The 14,456-nt window shown below is 47.5% G+C and overlaps 2 protein-coding genes across 4 annotated transcripts in view; one reads left to right on the top strand and one right to left on the bottom strand.

Annotated features, from left to right (window-relative positions):
- Positions 1-2,681, top strand: part of MYO15B (myosin XVB) — a 46,386-nt gene extending 43,705 nt beyond the window's left edge. The window contains exons 61-64 of the mRNA XM_058039094.1: positions 779-912; positions 1,387-1,520; positions 1,981-2,121; positions 2,622-2,681. Of these exons, the coding sequence (XP_057895077.1) occupies positions 779-912; positions 1,387-1,520; positions 1,981-2,121; positions 2,622-2,681 (469 nt within the window). The remainder of the gene's footprint in view (positions 1-778; positions 913-1,386; positions 1,521-1,980; positions 2,122-2,621) is intronic.
- Positions 2,682-3,316: 635 nt separating this feature from the next.
- RECQL5 (RecQ like helicase 5) overlaps positions 3,317-14,456 on the bottom strand; it is a 38,562-nt gene continuing 27,422 nt past the window's right edge. For 2 of the 3 annotated variants that reach the window (XM_058038622.1, XM_058038623.1), the window contains exons 9-20: positions 12,342-12,569; positions 10,818-10,917; positions 10,278-10,314; positions 9,445-9,503; positions 9,246-9,322; positions 8,634-8,727; positions 8,032-8,172; positions 6,950-7,611; positions 6,675-6,753; positions 5,596-5,847; positions 5,082-5,154; positions 3,317-5,004 (exon numbers count right to left, since the gene is read on the bottom strand). In XM_058038622.1, coding sequence (XP_057894605.1) covers positions 4,883-5,004; positions 5,082-5,154; positions 5,596-5,847; positions 6,675-6,753; positions 6,950-7,611; positions 8,032-8,172; positions 8,634-8,727; positions 9,246-9,322; positions 9,445-9,503; positions 10,278-10,314; positions 10,818-10,917; positions 12,342-12,569 — 1,924 coding nt within the window. In that variant the 3' untranslated portion in view covers positions 3,317-4,882. The remainder of the gene's footprint in view (positions 5,005-5,081; positions 5,155-5,595; positions 5,848-6,674; positions 6,754-6,949; positions 7,612-8,031; positions 8,173-8,633; positions 8,728-9,245; positions 9,323-9,444; positions 9,504-10,277; positions 10,315-10,817; positions 10,918-12,341; positions 12,570-14,456) is intronic. The other variant, XM_058038624.1, reaches the window with a different exon arrangement.

Genomic DNA, 14,456 nt, shown 5'->3' with positions numbered 1-14,456 from the left:
CAGTCCTGCAGTTCCAAGCTGTACTTCACTGCCACTCCTTCCTTTCCTTGTGCACTTTGACTTGCAGTTGAGGTAATGCCTCCATCAGATCCCCTTAAAGCACCAGCAGCAGGGAAATGGCCCTGAGGAGCTCTTGCTGTCTCCACAAAGGAGGGATTTCTCTCCATGCACTGAATTCTCTGTGGACAAGGGTGGTCTCACTGTCTCTGATGGCTCCTTCCACCTTACCCAAAGCAGACATCACCTGTTGTGCTCTTCCTCTCACCCTTCACCCTCATTCCCAGATATACAATGGAAAATTGTTGCCCCATCCCCTCCTTCCCCTTAATCCCCTGGCTGATGTTTTGTCATGGTGTTCACAGGGGTCTGAGGATGAGGGAAGAGACAAGGAGCTGACTCCATGTTTCAGAAGGCTTGATTTATTGTTTTATGATATATATTATGTTAAAACTATACTAAAAGAATAGAAGAAAGGATTTCATCAGAAGGCTGGCTAAGAATAGAAAAAGAATGATAACAAAGGCTTGTGACTGACTGAGACAGTCCAGACATCTGGACTGTGATTGGCCATTAATCAGAAACAACCACATGAGACCAATCACAGATGCACCTGTTGCATTCCACAGCAGCAGATAATCAATGTTTACATTTTGTTCCAGAGGCCTCTCAGCTTCTCAGGAGAAGAAATCCTAAGAAAATTATTTTTCATAAAACATGTCTGTGAAAATGTTTGCTTTTATCTGGCAGGGGGTGAATTAGAATCTGTTTTTTGGCACAGGGAAGAGCTGAAGGAATACACTCCCAAGAGCCTGCAGGCCTCCATCAGCCCCAAGGCTCTGCAGAGCCACGTGGCCACACTGCTGAGAACCAGGCAGCCCCTGCAGCCACAGGAGGCAAAAATCCAGTTCATAGGTGAGGAGACATCCAGATCTGCCTCAGTTCCTCTGCTGTTTCAGCTTCGGGAAGCTGCTCTGAATGCACTTTTGGGACAATTCATGAGCTTGTTGATAATTCTTGGGGCCTGGAATGAGAGTGGAATTCCCTGACCGCTTCTCACTGTGGATTAGATCTTGTTTCCAAGCATGGTGATCATGGTAAAGTTCCATCTCTTGTAGGAGTCTGCAGTGGATTTTCAGAGCTCTGTACAAGCTGTGTTTTAATTGATATTCTGGCTGCATGTCTGTTTTCCAGTCAGAAAAGGACAGAACATCCAGCCAGACCACTGAGAATTGAGCCTCAGAAGCTGGGGAGAGAGGCAGAAGTTGTCAACATTATTTTTAATGTAGTAAATCTTGGGAACACTGGCAGCTTTGACCACCCCAGGCTGGTGCAGTGAATTGCTGGCTGAAAGCTGCTGTCCTCAGGCCACTTTTTGCTGTCTTCTAGAGCACGTGATGAGATTGCCTTTCTTTGGCTACTCCATCTTCACAGTGGAGAGAATCAGTGATAACACTATCCCTGTGCCCTGTTTCTTTGGTGTGAACAAGGAGGAGATCATTGTGGTGGATGGCACCACCCAGGTAGGCCAGACAATCCCCCCTGATGTCTGTCAGATATGAACTGTGGCTTTAGAAGAACTTGTGAAGGAAGAGGCTGAACATCACAGCCACTCTGACAACAGCATCTATCTCTGTTTAGGAGATAGTGTTTGGGTTTTTGATGGAGAGGCGTAGTGTATGATGTGGATTATCCTACTTTTCATGGACTGTCTGATGGGGTAGAGCAAGAGAGTGTACCACAGGCATTATTGCCATGGGCTCTTTTGTAGTTCCAGTGTTTGTGCTAACAAGCACAGTCCACAGCAAAACTAAATGCAGAACACATTCCTGTTTGTCCCAATCCTGTGGGAGCTCCAGGGATGTATCCTGCACACACCACCCTGTGCCCCAGACCTTCCTTCAGCTTTCCACAGGCGACTTGTGGTGGGAATCAATGGTGTCCCTGTGGGCACTGCTCCTGAGGGTGGCTGTTCCCTGGCAGGCCGTGTCCCGCGTGGTTGCCCTGAAGGAGCTGCAGAGGATGCGCACGCTGAGGCCCCTCTCCGACGGGGGCCCTCCCGGCCTGGAGCTCCACTACGGCTCCCCCGACAGCCCCAGGGCCCTGTGGCTGGAACTGGCTCAGGTGAGATCAGCGTGGGCCTGCAGCCTCCCCCTGGCACCTCCCAACCTGCCCAGCTGAGCCTCTGCTCAGGGCTGGTGCTGCTGCTCCTCTCGTGTCCCAGAGGAGGAGGGGGAATCTTGCTCCTGGTGAAACACCTCACAAAAGCCATTAGTTTTTCTGTTCTCTGCTTTTTCTAGTAAATTGCCCAGGCAGAACTTTTTGGTCATCCTTAAGTTTGAGGTGAAGTCTCCTAAGACTATGAGATGTCTTTTTACCCAGTTGAGGAGAGAAACTTCTGGGCTTCCTTCCTCTTTAAGGGGACAAGGATAGTTTTGTCACTCTGTCAACAGAAAACACATTCCTACAGGGGACATTGCATTTCCAGAGTCTGAAGTGCAGCTTGGTCCCAGCACATGGCTGATATTTAATTATGGGAAGTGATTTATGGGGATATTATTTAATTAGGGAAAGCAGCTCTTTCTGGGGCAAAGAGTGATTGATGCTGGTTTGTGTTTTGACAGGCCAAAGAACTGTACCACACGATTGTTGTCATCCTGGATAAAACAGAGCTGCACTCCTAGAGCCTCAAAGGAGGAGAATGGCCAAGGAAAACAGCACTGTTTCCCTTTCTCTGAACTTGGTCAGTGCTCCCTGACCTGTTTTTGGGAGAGAACTCTTCCAGGAGACCCCCATGACCTCAGCCAGCTGCTTTCTAAGGATGCCACCACAGCGTTGTCGATGGAGTGACCGTAACCCTCGTGACCTGCCACTCAGCCCTCAAGCACTTCCTTGGAACAATCCAAGCTGTGGCTAAACAAACCCCAAGGGCCTCTCCACACCACAGCCCCTTCCAGCAAAGAGCAGCTGACCCAAAGCAAGCACTTGCCTTCGAGCTTTGCACTGTGCAACTCCTCCTTTCTGTTTTGAATTAATTATCATGAGCAAAGCCTGGTGCTTGCCAGAGATTTGTGTATCCCAATGCCCAGCTGAGCTGTGCAATGCCTGCAGGGGCTGCTGGTGCTTTCCAGGAGCCAGATTTGTCTCTGAATTGATATGCAGAGATCCTCTAGCAGGATTTGTGAAGCAATTTGTACAAAGCATCCTAATTGAAAAGCAGATCAGTGTTAATCATACAATTATCACATATGCTAGGGTACAGATTGAGCTGCAATGGTAAGGAAGTTTATTGTTAATTAATTTCTCACTGACATAATTATATGCATATGCTTCCCTCTACTATAAAGAAGTCAGTCATGGCCATGCAGCTGTCAGACTTCAATGATGGCTCTGTGCCCGTGGGGGAAGCATCTTCAAACAGAACTTGTATTATACTGAAGTCTTTTGGGTTGTACAAAAATATTTAATTTATTTTTATTGCCACAGCTCTCCTAATGACCTGAGGAGTAACTGCTCTTTAGGAAATTGCAATAAAATAATCACAGAGATGTTCTGAAGGTATGATATGCTAGATGTTACATCTAACCTGGGAAAACTTAACTGCAGGTAATGGGCAAAGCTTGAGGAAAATGTTTTCACTGTTGGTAAGAAAGGGGGATAAATCTGAGGGTGCTCAGTGCAAGCCCTGATGCACAATTAGACTTTTGCTGGTGAGCTGAAGCCAGTGGGAACTACAGCATCTTCCCTGGCTTCTCTTTGAGTGCTGCTTAATGTACCTCTGAGCAGTCTGTGTGACTGAGTGGGAAGAAAAAGCTTCCAGGAACAATCCACAGCAGTTGTAACATTGCTTTATTGTCAGTCCTGCATATACCCTTCAGGGCATTTAAAAAAATAATCTGTGGAGTGCAGTGACCCAAACCCCTGGGCAGCCTCTGAGGCTGCTCTGGCAGCACTGGAACCACCAGCCCCTGTAGGTATGGAACAGAGGCAGAACCCCACAAAAACCCAACAGGAAGGATTGTACCAGGGAATCAGGTTCAGGTCCCATATGAACATAGCAGCAGAGGTACCACAGTGTCAGTTTGAGGGTCACAGCAGAGACCTACCCAGCTGTAACAGCAGCACTGCTCCCTGCACTGCAGACTTGTGGTGAGGCACAGGGAGCAAATATGGCTTTAGGGACTACAAGCAAAGGCTGGAAGTGTTGCAGGGGTTAATACTGAAAGAGTATCACCACTTAAATTAAAGGGCAGACAGAACTGGACAAAATCAAAGAAGTTCACATTAAAAGAAAAAGAATCTGAATTTCTCCTCTTTAGAAAGCAAGCACTGCCTCCATGGTAATTACAAAATGCTCCTCCCCTGCCCTTCAAACAAAAATATTCCATCCAGGAACTCAAACATTGAGTTTGTCACTGGCAGCCCTGAGCAAAGCATGAGAACTTGTAGCATATTGGTGACACTGAAGTAAGAAACAGGGAGAGGGGGAACAAGGGGAGAAGCCATTTAGAAGGCAAGGTGCCATCCCAAAGCAGAGTCCCAGCTGGAAAGTCTGAGCCCTGCCCAGACTGCTGCAGGTAGTCGAGGTTGGAGACAGTGCAGAACATCCAAGGCAGCAGCCCCTAACAAAGCCAGCAGGTACAACTTCACACCTCTTGGTCCTGGAGGGTTTCAGCACCCCACTTATACTGGGAAAACTCACCATGAGTTCACAAAAACTGGCTCCCTTGAATGTGTGTCACTAAGGACACAAGTGAGCAAAATGCACTGGAGAAAAGAAAAATAAATCTCATTTCTGCAGTCTCATGAGACCCTCCATGGCTGAGTTCTTCCACATCCCCTGGTGGTGCTGCTGCAGGAAGGAAGAGCCAACAAGCAGCAGGGATCAGCTCTCCAAGCTCTGCAGCTCCTCCCAGTCTGCCTCACTCTCACACCTGAGCCTTGTTTTGAAAAACTCCTTGATGAGCCTCTGTGCTTCCTCCTTCACTGCAAGAGAGGAAACACCATCTTTTGAGTTAATATTTAAGACATCTGCCCCTCTAAAGCCATGAAGCAACGTGGCACTGCAATAACCCCAGACACACCTGTCTTGCGGGCAGGGCTCTGCTCCTGGGTCAGTAAGTGAGAGAGGTGCCTGGCAAAGCCCTTGAAGAGATCCTGCAGCATTGGGGAAGAGCAGAAAGCAGACACAGTTACCTCAGCAGTCTGTTCCCATGTTTGTCTTGCCCTTAGCACAGACTGGCACTCCTACACTGAACACACAGAACTGGCCCTGCAGGGCTGGAGAAGGCCAGGCACATCCTGCCTTGCAGGGCACAGCAGGGAAACACCAGCACTGAACCTGAGCTGCTCCTGCTTCACAAGTGGGAGTTAAAAACGTGCCAGGGTTTAATGTGAAAATATGAACAACCACAAGGAAGTGTGGAACCAACAGACACCAACTCGTTTGTGGGAGAGGGCAGTTGCTGCACATGGAGTCACTTACTTAAACAGCACATAAATAAAAGGTGTGATCCACATCATCTCCCCCTTCTCAGAGCCCCAGATCCCTAGAGAGATGAATTCTCCTGCTAAAGTGGGCCTTGAGCTGTACTCTACCTTGGAAGCAAATTTGCCCCCCTTGTAGAACGGGGTCAAATACTTGACAACGATGTCTGCAGTCTCTTTGAGGGACATGCCTTTGGTCACTGGCTGTATGGTCCTGCTGCTTCCTTCTTTATCACACTGTGCTAAGTTTGAGTCAAAAGTCACCTTCTTCTTTGTTGGACCAACACTTTTGCCCTCTGGCTGGGTCAGAATTGAAGATATTGCCACTGTCCGGAGCCTCTTTTTTGCAGGACTTTCCATATCCTGGAGAGGGGACAGAAAACCAAACCCACCAATTCCTGTGGCAGCACTGCCTACCAAACAGCCACCATCTTCCAAGAACACAAATCTTTGCAGCATCCTGCAGCCTCTGCCTCCAGTGAATACCCAGTAGGAATCTCTGTAACTCTTTTTCACCTGCTGTGCAGACACTACAAAAAAAACTCTCTAAAGAATATCACATTTAGAACTACCCTGTGCTCATGCTGGGGCAGCTAATTGCTAGACCTGATCCTACAGAGGAAAACTGACTGGAAAAGATTTCTCAGGATGTCTGCTGAGAACAGAATACACCCCTCAGGAAGAATCAGCCACATCAGGAGAGCCCCACTCCTGCTCAGTTTGAAAGAGAGAGTGCAGGGTTGCAGAGGCAGCTGTCAGGCAGTCTCAGCTGCCAAATGCAGAAGCAGAAAATTAATGGCAAGGCAGGCACTGAGCAGGGGTCACTTCCCAATGGTCCTGTGTGTCTCTGGCCTGTGGTTGTGCCCTTGCCTTGAGAAAGCAGCTCCCTAATTATAGTTAGTGACAGATCTCAGGGGGTGGGGACACTAATTCCAGGCAAGTCACCAGTAAGGGCACAGTCACGAGTTGCACAGAGGAGGGAACAAAGCCCAAGGTGCTGGCACAGCCCAGAGGGCAGCAGGGAAACACCAGGAATGCAACACAACTGGGGCTCTGCTTTCTGCTGCAACTGCAGCTGGGCCTTCCCCAGGTAAATGACACTCTCAGAGCAGCAGTGTCACTCCCAGAGAGAAATTTGGCACAAGATGAGCAGAAGAAAGAGAGGAAATCAGCATTCATTGAAGTCTTACCTCATCTGATCCTGGCCGCTTCCCACTGTCCCCTTCTCCCACAACAGGCAGCTCAGTTTCTGCAACAATTTCACCAACACTAGTGGGAAGAGTGGAGAGAAGGCCAGTTGTAATCATTCCACAGTGAAAATATCTCTGCATGCAGTGTCAGTGGCCCTGAGACTGCATGGAAAAGCAAGAGTCTCCCTCACTCACCCAGAGACCTCAGACAGGTTTCCAGGACAAGGCTGGTGGGGCTCTGGACAACTCAGGGAGCAGAGAAGTGAAGATTTTACCTGGACTTCACATCCATTTCTTCCTCAAGGAATTCACATTCAGCAGCCTGCTGGGTCTTAGAATTCTCTCCTCTCTCAGTCAGTATTACTTCTGTTTCTCTCAGTTCTTTATTCTCCTCCTGGAACTGCCCAGTCAGGTCTCCAGAGCCATCTTTATTTTCCTGAGGTGTTGGTTTCTCTTGACACACACTTTGAGAAGAAACCTGAGGTAGTGTGCCTGCAGAACAGCCATCTCCCTTTGCTGTGCTGCAGCTTTGGGCTCTACAGCCAGCTTTGGGGAGGGAGAAGAATTTGGAAATATCCTGTGATTCCTTTTTAGCTGCTTCTGCAAGCATTTGCTGCTTCTTGCTACGTTTGGGCTTCTTAGCAGGGCTCTCCCCAAGGGCACTTTTTGTGTCTGGACTGGGTTGCTGCCCCTTCTTTTCTGGGTGTATTTCTACCCCTGCACTCTCATCCACTGCTTTGGTTGCAGTTTCTTCCCTCTGGAGAACAGAGTTCCTGGTGTCCAGGTCCAGACTGTTGCTGCTGTTGTCTTGCCCACTTGGACAGTCATTTTTGACAGGCTTTGCATCACTCTCCTCCTGGATCTTCAGCAGTTCTGAAGCTGTCTGGAACAAGCCAGATTTCTTTGGGAATCCTGCTCCCACACGCTTGGGTTTGAACTGGGGAGACAGGAAGAATAAGAAATTTTGGATGTGAGATCCCTGAGTGCAGCACCATGAAAGCACCTGAGTTTCTGCACACAATACACCAGTGTGGGCAGCTGTAAGCTGGGAGAGGCTCTAAATCTGACTGATCACCACCCCATCAACAGAGACATGAGGGAAATGGATTAGGTGGAAGTCCTAGGCCAGCAGTAAGAAAACAAGGCAGCATCCTCGGATAGAGCAAGATGAGAAAGAATTTATTTAAGCTGTGGCCTGCACACAGATTATATTCACTAATAACAATGTGACAGACAGGAAAAAGCAATTACAATAGAAATATGCAGTTGTGGCCACAGAAAGGACTCAAATTTATAAAAAGGCAGACAGAAAAAAAACACAGGAGCATTCCCTCCTGTCTATCCCAGCAGTACTCACCGAGGGAACCTGGGATGCAAGGACAAACTCCCCTTCTGATAAAGAATCAGATTTTGTCTCCAAATTGCTGTTACCACCTGTTCCAGACCCAAAGACTGAGAACAATTCCCCTTGTTTGGAGGCTTTATTGATTTCTGCCACCTGAAAAGAGAACAGAAATATTCTCTAATGGCCAGAAATCTTTATGTATTCCTGCCTTAGTACATAGTAAAAGTCATAGTAACAAAACAAGTATCTGCCCTGGAGAGGAACCTGCCTCAAGAACAGAAACATCTTCATTGAGAATGATGGCAATCAGATAAATTAAACCAAGGCTTCTCCAGTGACAGCAGCAGCCTGAGGAATTCCCAAATCCCTGTATTGTTACAACATATCTGGATAAGCTTGCACTGCTGTGTAGTTTTTCAGAGTCTGTAAAGCCAACAAAGATGTGAACCCGAGGTGATTCTGGGCCCTCCTGGTAACAAAATCATGAAGAAAGATTTGTAAGATACCCAGGGCAAAACACAGCTTGTTCTTCACCTTTCCCACACAAACTCTGCCCTATTTGCCCTGGAGCTCCCAGGCTGCAGGGAGCAGCAGATGGAGAAGTTTGTCCCTACCTTCTTTAGCACAGCTGCCTTGTAGGAATTTGCCATTTTGCTGCTCCGGAAAGCTTCATATTCCATTTCCACTGCACAGGCACCAGGGTCTGACCTGAAACACAGGCTGGGGTGATTCCTGGCAAAACACACTGCTATATCTGCAAGGGGAACACTAATGCTGAAGTATCTCCCAGAAAGTACAAAATCCACTCCCTCTGGTACAAGAATAAGTGACAACTTCCAGTTAAGTCCTAAGGCATGCAGTGGTGAGTTGATGGAGCATGGAAAGGGTGATGAAAATGTTTTTGCATCAAGATTCTTGCCCACTTCTCCGTTTGAGAAGTACACTATCCCCATCTTGTGGGTTAGGGAAGAACTGCCACTCCTTGGATCAAGCTGACACCAGGGATCAGCCACGAATCCTCAGGTCTGATCTTCAACATCACAGCCAGAAAGATGCTTCAGTGAAATGACATCCTTGGATAAAATCATTTTTAAAACTTAAAAAAAGCATTCCCTGTGTATTAATTGTGTTAACAAAGGGCCTGCTCTTCCCTGAGCACAATTAATACACATTACAACACCTGTGTTAAGGGACTCAGTATGCATCCCTGTTTCCTCATCTCATACCATTTTCCTTCTGCTGCTGGAGTCTTTTGGTTGTTGCTCAAAGCTTCTTCCAGCATTTTCAGGCAGTGTTCCCGGCCCTAGGAAACATGGGATGCTCAGACATGCTCTACAGATGTCTCACTGCCCCTTGGACTGGCACCCCTGCAGGAGCAAGGACAGGCCAGGCAGAAGCCTTGCTGCTCTTTGCAACATCACTCACCTTCACAGTGAGCTTGGAGATCCTCCTGCTGGCAGCCTCCTTCAGGGGACAGTCTGCACCTGCCACAGGAGAGAAATTTGGGAAAGGAGCCATGGCAGGGCTGGCCGGATGGAGAACATCTCAGCTGCCACAGGGAGGTGCAGGTCCAGGACTGCCTGGCTTTCTCCTCCCTGCATTGCCACCCCAAGGAACACTGAGGTCACCCTTTCTACCTGGAGAAGCTGCACACTCCAAAAGAGCAGGCAGACACCAAAGTGAGAATGTTTTCTCTGATTGAGAACATCTACTTTAGAGTTTAGGCCTAACAGCTTTCCAGAATCTTCCCACCTCAGAAAACCTTTCTTTAAGGCTCTTAGGAAACTCAAATCTTTTCTCCTCCTCACAATATCAACAAAAGAAAATCAGGCTGGATAGAATAACCTGACTTATCAAGTGTTCTTTTGTAACAGTGCCAGACAGGGCCCCAAGCACCACAGTTACAAACAGCAAAGGTTTCCAGCAGTTTCCTTCTAGCATTATTATTACTATTATTATTATTATTGCTGCATAACCACTGCAGAAACAGCCAACACTACAAAATCAGGTTAGATAGTTTTCTTTCTCTCTTGCTTATTTGGAAATGTTGTTCAGAAAGATGCATTCCGTATCTTCACCCTGACCAAAGCTAAGCTGTGGTCCATCTCCTCCAGCCAAGTTTTCACAGCCAAAAGCTTGACCTCTTTGCCTAGGGACTGGTACCTCCAGTGGTGATGCTGTACAAATTGCATGCAGCTGCAAAATATAAGACTTTCTTCTCTCAAAGAAAACCCATTATAAATCAAAGAGATATTTACTTGGAGGAACAAAATCTTCCTTTTCTGGTTCTTTGCCCTGGAAGAAAACAAAGATTAGTCAAACATTTCCATTCCTACTACACACATGCAGATCTAGAAGCACAAAAGACATGTTTTATATCCGTGCTCCAGGGAAAATTAAAGCTGAAGTTATAAAGGCATTGAATACATGCCAAAACAGGGCCAAGAGGACAAAGAATGAGAATCAAAGCCAAAAGTTCACCTCTGCTAGAGGAATATTTAAGAGAAGCTGAATGGGAAAATCTGTTTTTACTAATACCATGGGCATTAAAACCAACAGGCTCCTCTTTCTTAGCACTGCAGAGAAACCAGCACATGAATAAGCTGCATTTCTTCCTATTATGGGACTGGCCCAGAATGTGGAGAACACAACAAAAGCAGAGGTACAAGAAGTGAAGGACAACAAGCAACACCAAGATGAAATAATTTACTGTGATCAGTGCCAGGAGGCCTTTATGGCTGTCAGACAAGCTCACAGCAAACCCTCTGAGCACCCCTCACAAACTGACCCCAACTCACTTTGCGCAGGCTCATCTGTTTCTTGTAGAAGTTGTCCCACTCCCGCTTCCGACGCTCCTCGTTGTCTTCATCCCAATTCCCACTGCCCTCTTCATCATACCTGGATGAGGCAGGAAAGCAAGAGGAACTGTAGCTGCAGCATGAACTGGGGGACAAGTCTGGGAAGCCACCCCAGTGATGCATCCCACGTCCTCTCTGAGCATGTCTGCACCTGGAGTTTCTCTGCCACTGCCCAAGCAGGACAGCAGTGAGTGTGCTCCAAAAATGCACAGCATTTGTGAACCCCATAAAGTAGGAGGCAGTGCCTTGAACTAAGAGCTTGTAACCAGTGCCCTGAGAATGGAGGGCTCCATTTCAGCAGCTCTGCCAGATGCTCCCAGGGGGTTCAGGAGTCACTGCCTCCTGTCGTGTACCCCAACTGTCAGTGCCTCCTGCCCTGGGAGCAGAGATGGCAGAAAGGCACAACATCCATTCCTCAGCCTCACTTGTTCACAGGCTGCTGCAATAAATGAAATCTCCATCTCTGCTACACTGAAACGCAGCAGCTGATGCTCACCAGATGTAGCCCAGGAGTTCACTGCCTCCCACTTACAGGTATCACAAATCTGAGCTTTGGAGCTGCTAACTATTACAACTTCCAAGGCAAAACTACAATCAGATCATGGAAAGGTTCAGTCAGCCAAGTGGCAAGCACTGATCTGTACAATAGCATTGGCTGTGGCTTCTCAGGTCCTGAGACCAAACACAGGCTTAGGTCACCAGTCCTGGTTTCCTCTGACTGAGTTGGACTTGGCCAAAGAACAAAGGTACCAATCTCAAGCTTTTTAAGGTAAAGCAGAGGGCCTGGCCAGCCTACAGCACTCTGTATCCTGGCACAGCTTCATGGGCAGTGCCAGCAGAGAAACTTCATCCTGACACAGCTGGACAATCACTGCAACTCTGCCAGAGAACAAGGAGAAAGAGAACTTGTCACCTCCACACTGCCAAGCATTTTACAGAATTCATCATGTTTTCCACTGCACATCTTCCTTTTGCTGTCAGCCTGACAGGAAAATGCAGCAATCTGCAGAAGAATCTGACACTGGCACTTCCTAACATCCTCTGTGGTGACTAAGTCCTGTCAGTGGCCCTGGCCTGCTGGCTCACAGACAGTTGTGTTAAATCAGGAATGAACTCCGGACCATATCATCTTGGTCTCAAGTTTAAACATTTCTGAACCTTGTGACTATGAACAGGCTGAGCCCACTTGCTGCTTTCAAAAATTTCAGGCTAGTATCTTGAGCCAACTACATTGTGCAGGGCAATTCTTAGCTCTGTCAAAACAGCTTTTGGTTCTCTGGAACACGAATGAGAACGCGGCTGCCAAAGTGTGTGGAAAATGAAATTCCAGCTGCTGCTGCCAGAAAGTTACAGGAGAATACCATCCACACAGAAACATGTGCTGAAAATAGGAGTGTCTGGGCCTGCAGCTGGTGGATGCTCTTTTCTCTGATGGCTCCTGTGAGATGAGTGTAAGGTACAGACCTGCTGAAGCCTTTGAGGCCTCTCCTCCCGCCCTCGTAGAGCTCTGGGTCGTAGCTATCCCAGGAGGATCCTGTGGGCCTGATGGAGGTTTTGCTCCAGCTGTTGCTGCAGCGTTCCAGCTCCTCCAGTTGCCTTTTCACTGCCCCTGGGTTCCTGCAGAAGTCACAGCACTTGTTGCAAGGTGGGGTGGCGTCACCGAAGTACTTCGCGATGGCAGCGTGGCGACAGCTTGGAAACACAAGGCAAAATCATCTGGTCATCACTTCCATCCTCAAAAACTCCACCCTCCAAATGCAGGAGGTGTCTTTAGATAAAGATTTTGAGCCTGTTTTTCACAGAGAATGTCTATTCCAGCAGGAATCACAGGGTTTAATACCCGGAGCAGAATTCGGGCTCTGTTCCTGGCACCTGCTTAAAGTCTCTCTGCCTTCACTTTCCCACATGTAAAAAACCATCAATGTTAATCTCTTCTGCTAAAACCTTTCAGGTCTTTGAGACCTGCAAAAGGAGCAGCTGATGAAATATACAGTTATTAATTCTGTATCACTGGCTAAATATATTCCACATCCTGTCAGCATGGCTGTAGGTAAAGAGGCCCCATTGATCACTACACCTCAGAGAACATCTCACATTGAAGAACATCTCACATTAAAGCTTCTAGGTTTATTATTTATGATTTGATTTGAAGACACAGAAATGTAAAGAAAATCCCAGGAATAGAGTCCAAAGTGAGGTCACAAGGGAGTACCATTCAGATAACACAGCCTGGATCTTGATGGGCTCACACAGATCAGCACCAAAGTCTGGGTAGAGTCCCACATGCATGAAAACCAGCTCATTTGCTCACACAGGATTGCACAACCAGTTTACCAGGATTAGCAAACCAGCCATGAGAAGATTACTAGATTTTTCCAGAAATTTTCAAAAGATTTTTGGCAGGCATCAGTGTTTTGGGGTACATAAAAAAGAATTTGGTGACAATATGCTCACTAGCAATACAGGCAGGAAATAATTTCTCTTCTAAAACACTCCCTAACTTAAACCAGGGCACACACTGATTTTGCCAAAAAATGATCAGGCAGTTACTTCCCCTCCCTTTTTTTTTTAAGAAAGCAAAATTTAGAGGACCTTTTTAAAACTAAAGTTTCTCAGCAGAGGTGGTTGGCTGTGTGTTAGTCAAAAAGCTGATAATAAATATAGGAAAACATTCACTTAATTGATCTCATTTAGAGATCAAATCTGGCAGCCAAAGGGGAACAAAATTTATTTTAGGAGAAAATTATTTTACTATAAAGAACAACAAAGTGGAAATTTTTATTCTACACCAAGGCGTGCCCTAGTGGGCTTCCTAACTTCATCTGCAAAAAGTGGGTCACAGAGGGGAAAAGTAAGAGAGCAAGCACCTCATTTACTCTTATTCTAAACCCTCTAAAGCATGTCAGAACTCGCCAGAGATCTAACAAACACAGTTTTCTTCTTCACTTGTGTCTGTGTGTCTGGCAAAAACACAACTGCATGTTGTGAACCAAACAACTGCATGATGAACCAAAACATCACAAACGAACCCCAGAGGGGCTGCAGGGGCTGCTGGCTCACTCCTTCCCATGGCCTGGGAGGGGGATCTGGAGGCAGCACAGCAGCAGGGCCCAGGCTGCTGTCCCCAGCAGTGACCTGAGTGCGCTGAAGGGGCAGGGAGCTGGCAGTGCTCAGGTGAGGGGCTGCAGCAGAGTGTTTGCAGGGCACCAAGGCCTGGAGAGGCTCTGACAAAGCAGTGCTCAGGTGAGGGGCTGCAGCAGGGTGTTTGCAGGGCACCAAGGCCTGGAGAGGCTCTGACAAAGCTGCCATTATATCCCCCTGCAGGGCCACACTGACTCACTCTGCTCCTGCACTCAAAGAGCTCCTTTCACATGGAGGGCAAGGCTGGGGGACCCAGATGGGGGCAACACATTCGATACCCTTGTCCTGCCTCTCCAAAAGAACCACTGGTGCTGCCTGGCTGGCCAGTGCAACGTGACTCTAGAAATGTCAGCGAGCTGCAAGTCAGCTTTTTGTTCCCCCCAAAGAAAACAGGCAGCATTCTCATCAGTCCCTGTCTCTTCCCCTCACACACACTGA

Source organism: Melospiza georgiana, chromosome 21 (assembly GCF_028018845.1).
Source record: "Melospiza georgiana isolate bMelGeo1 chromosome 21, bMelGeo1.pri, whole genome shotgun sequence".
NCBI classification, from domain to species: domain Eukaryota; kingdom Metazoa; phylum Chordata; class Aves; order Passeriformes; family Passerellidae; genus Melospiza; species Melospiza georgiana.
The sequence above is the reverse complement of the archived record's forward strand: the minus strand, read 5'-3'. Positions and strand labels throughout refer to the sequence as shown.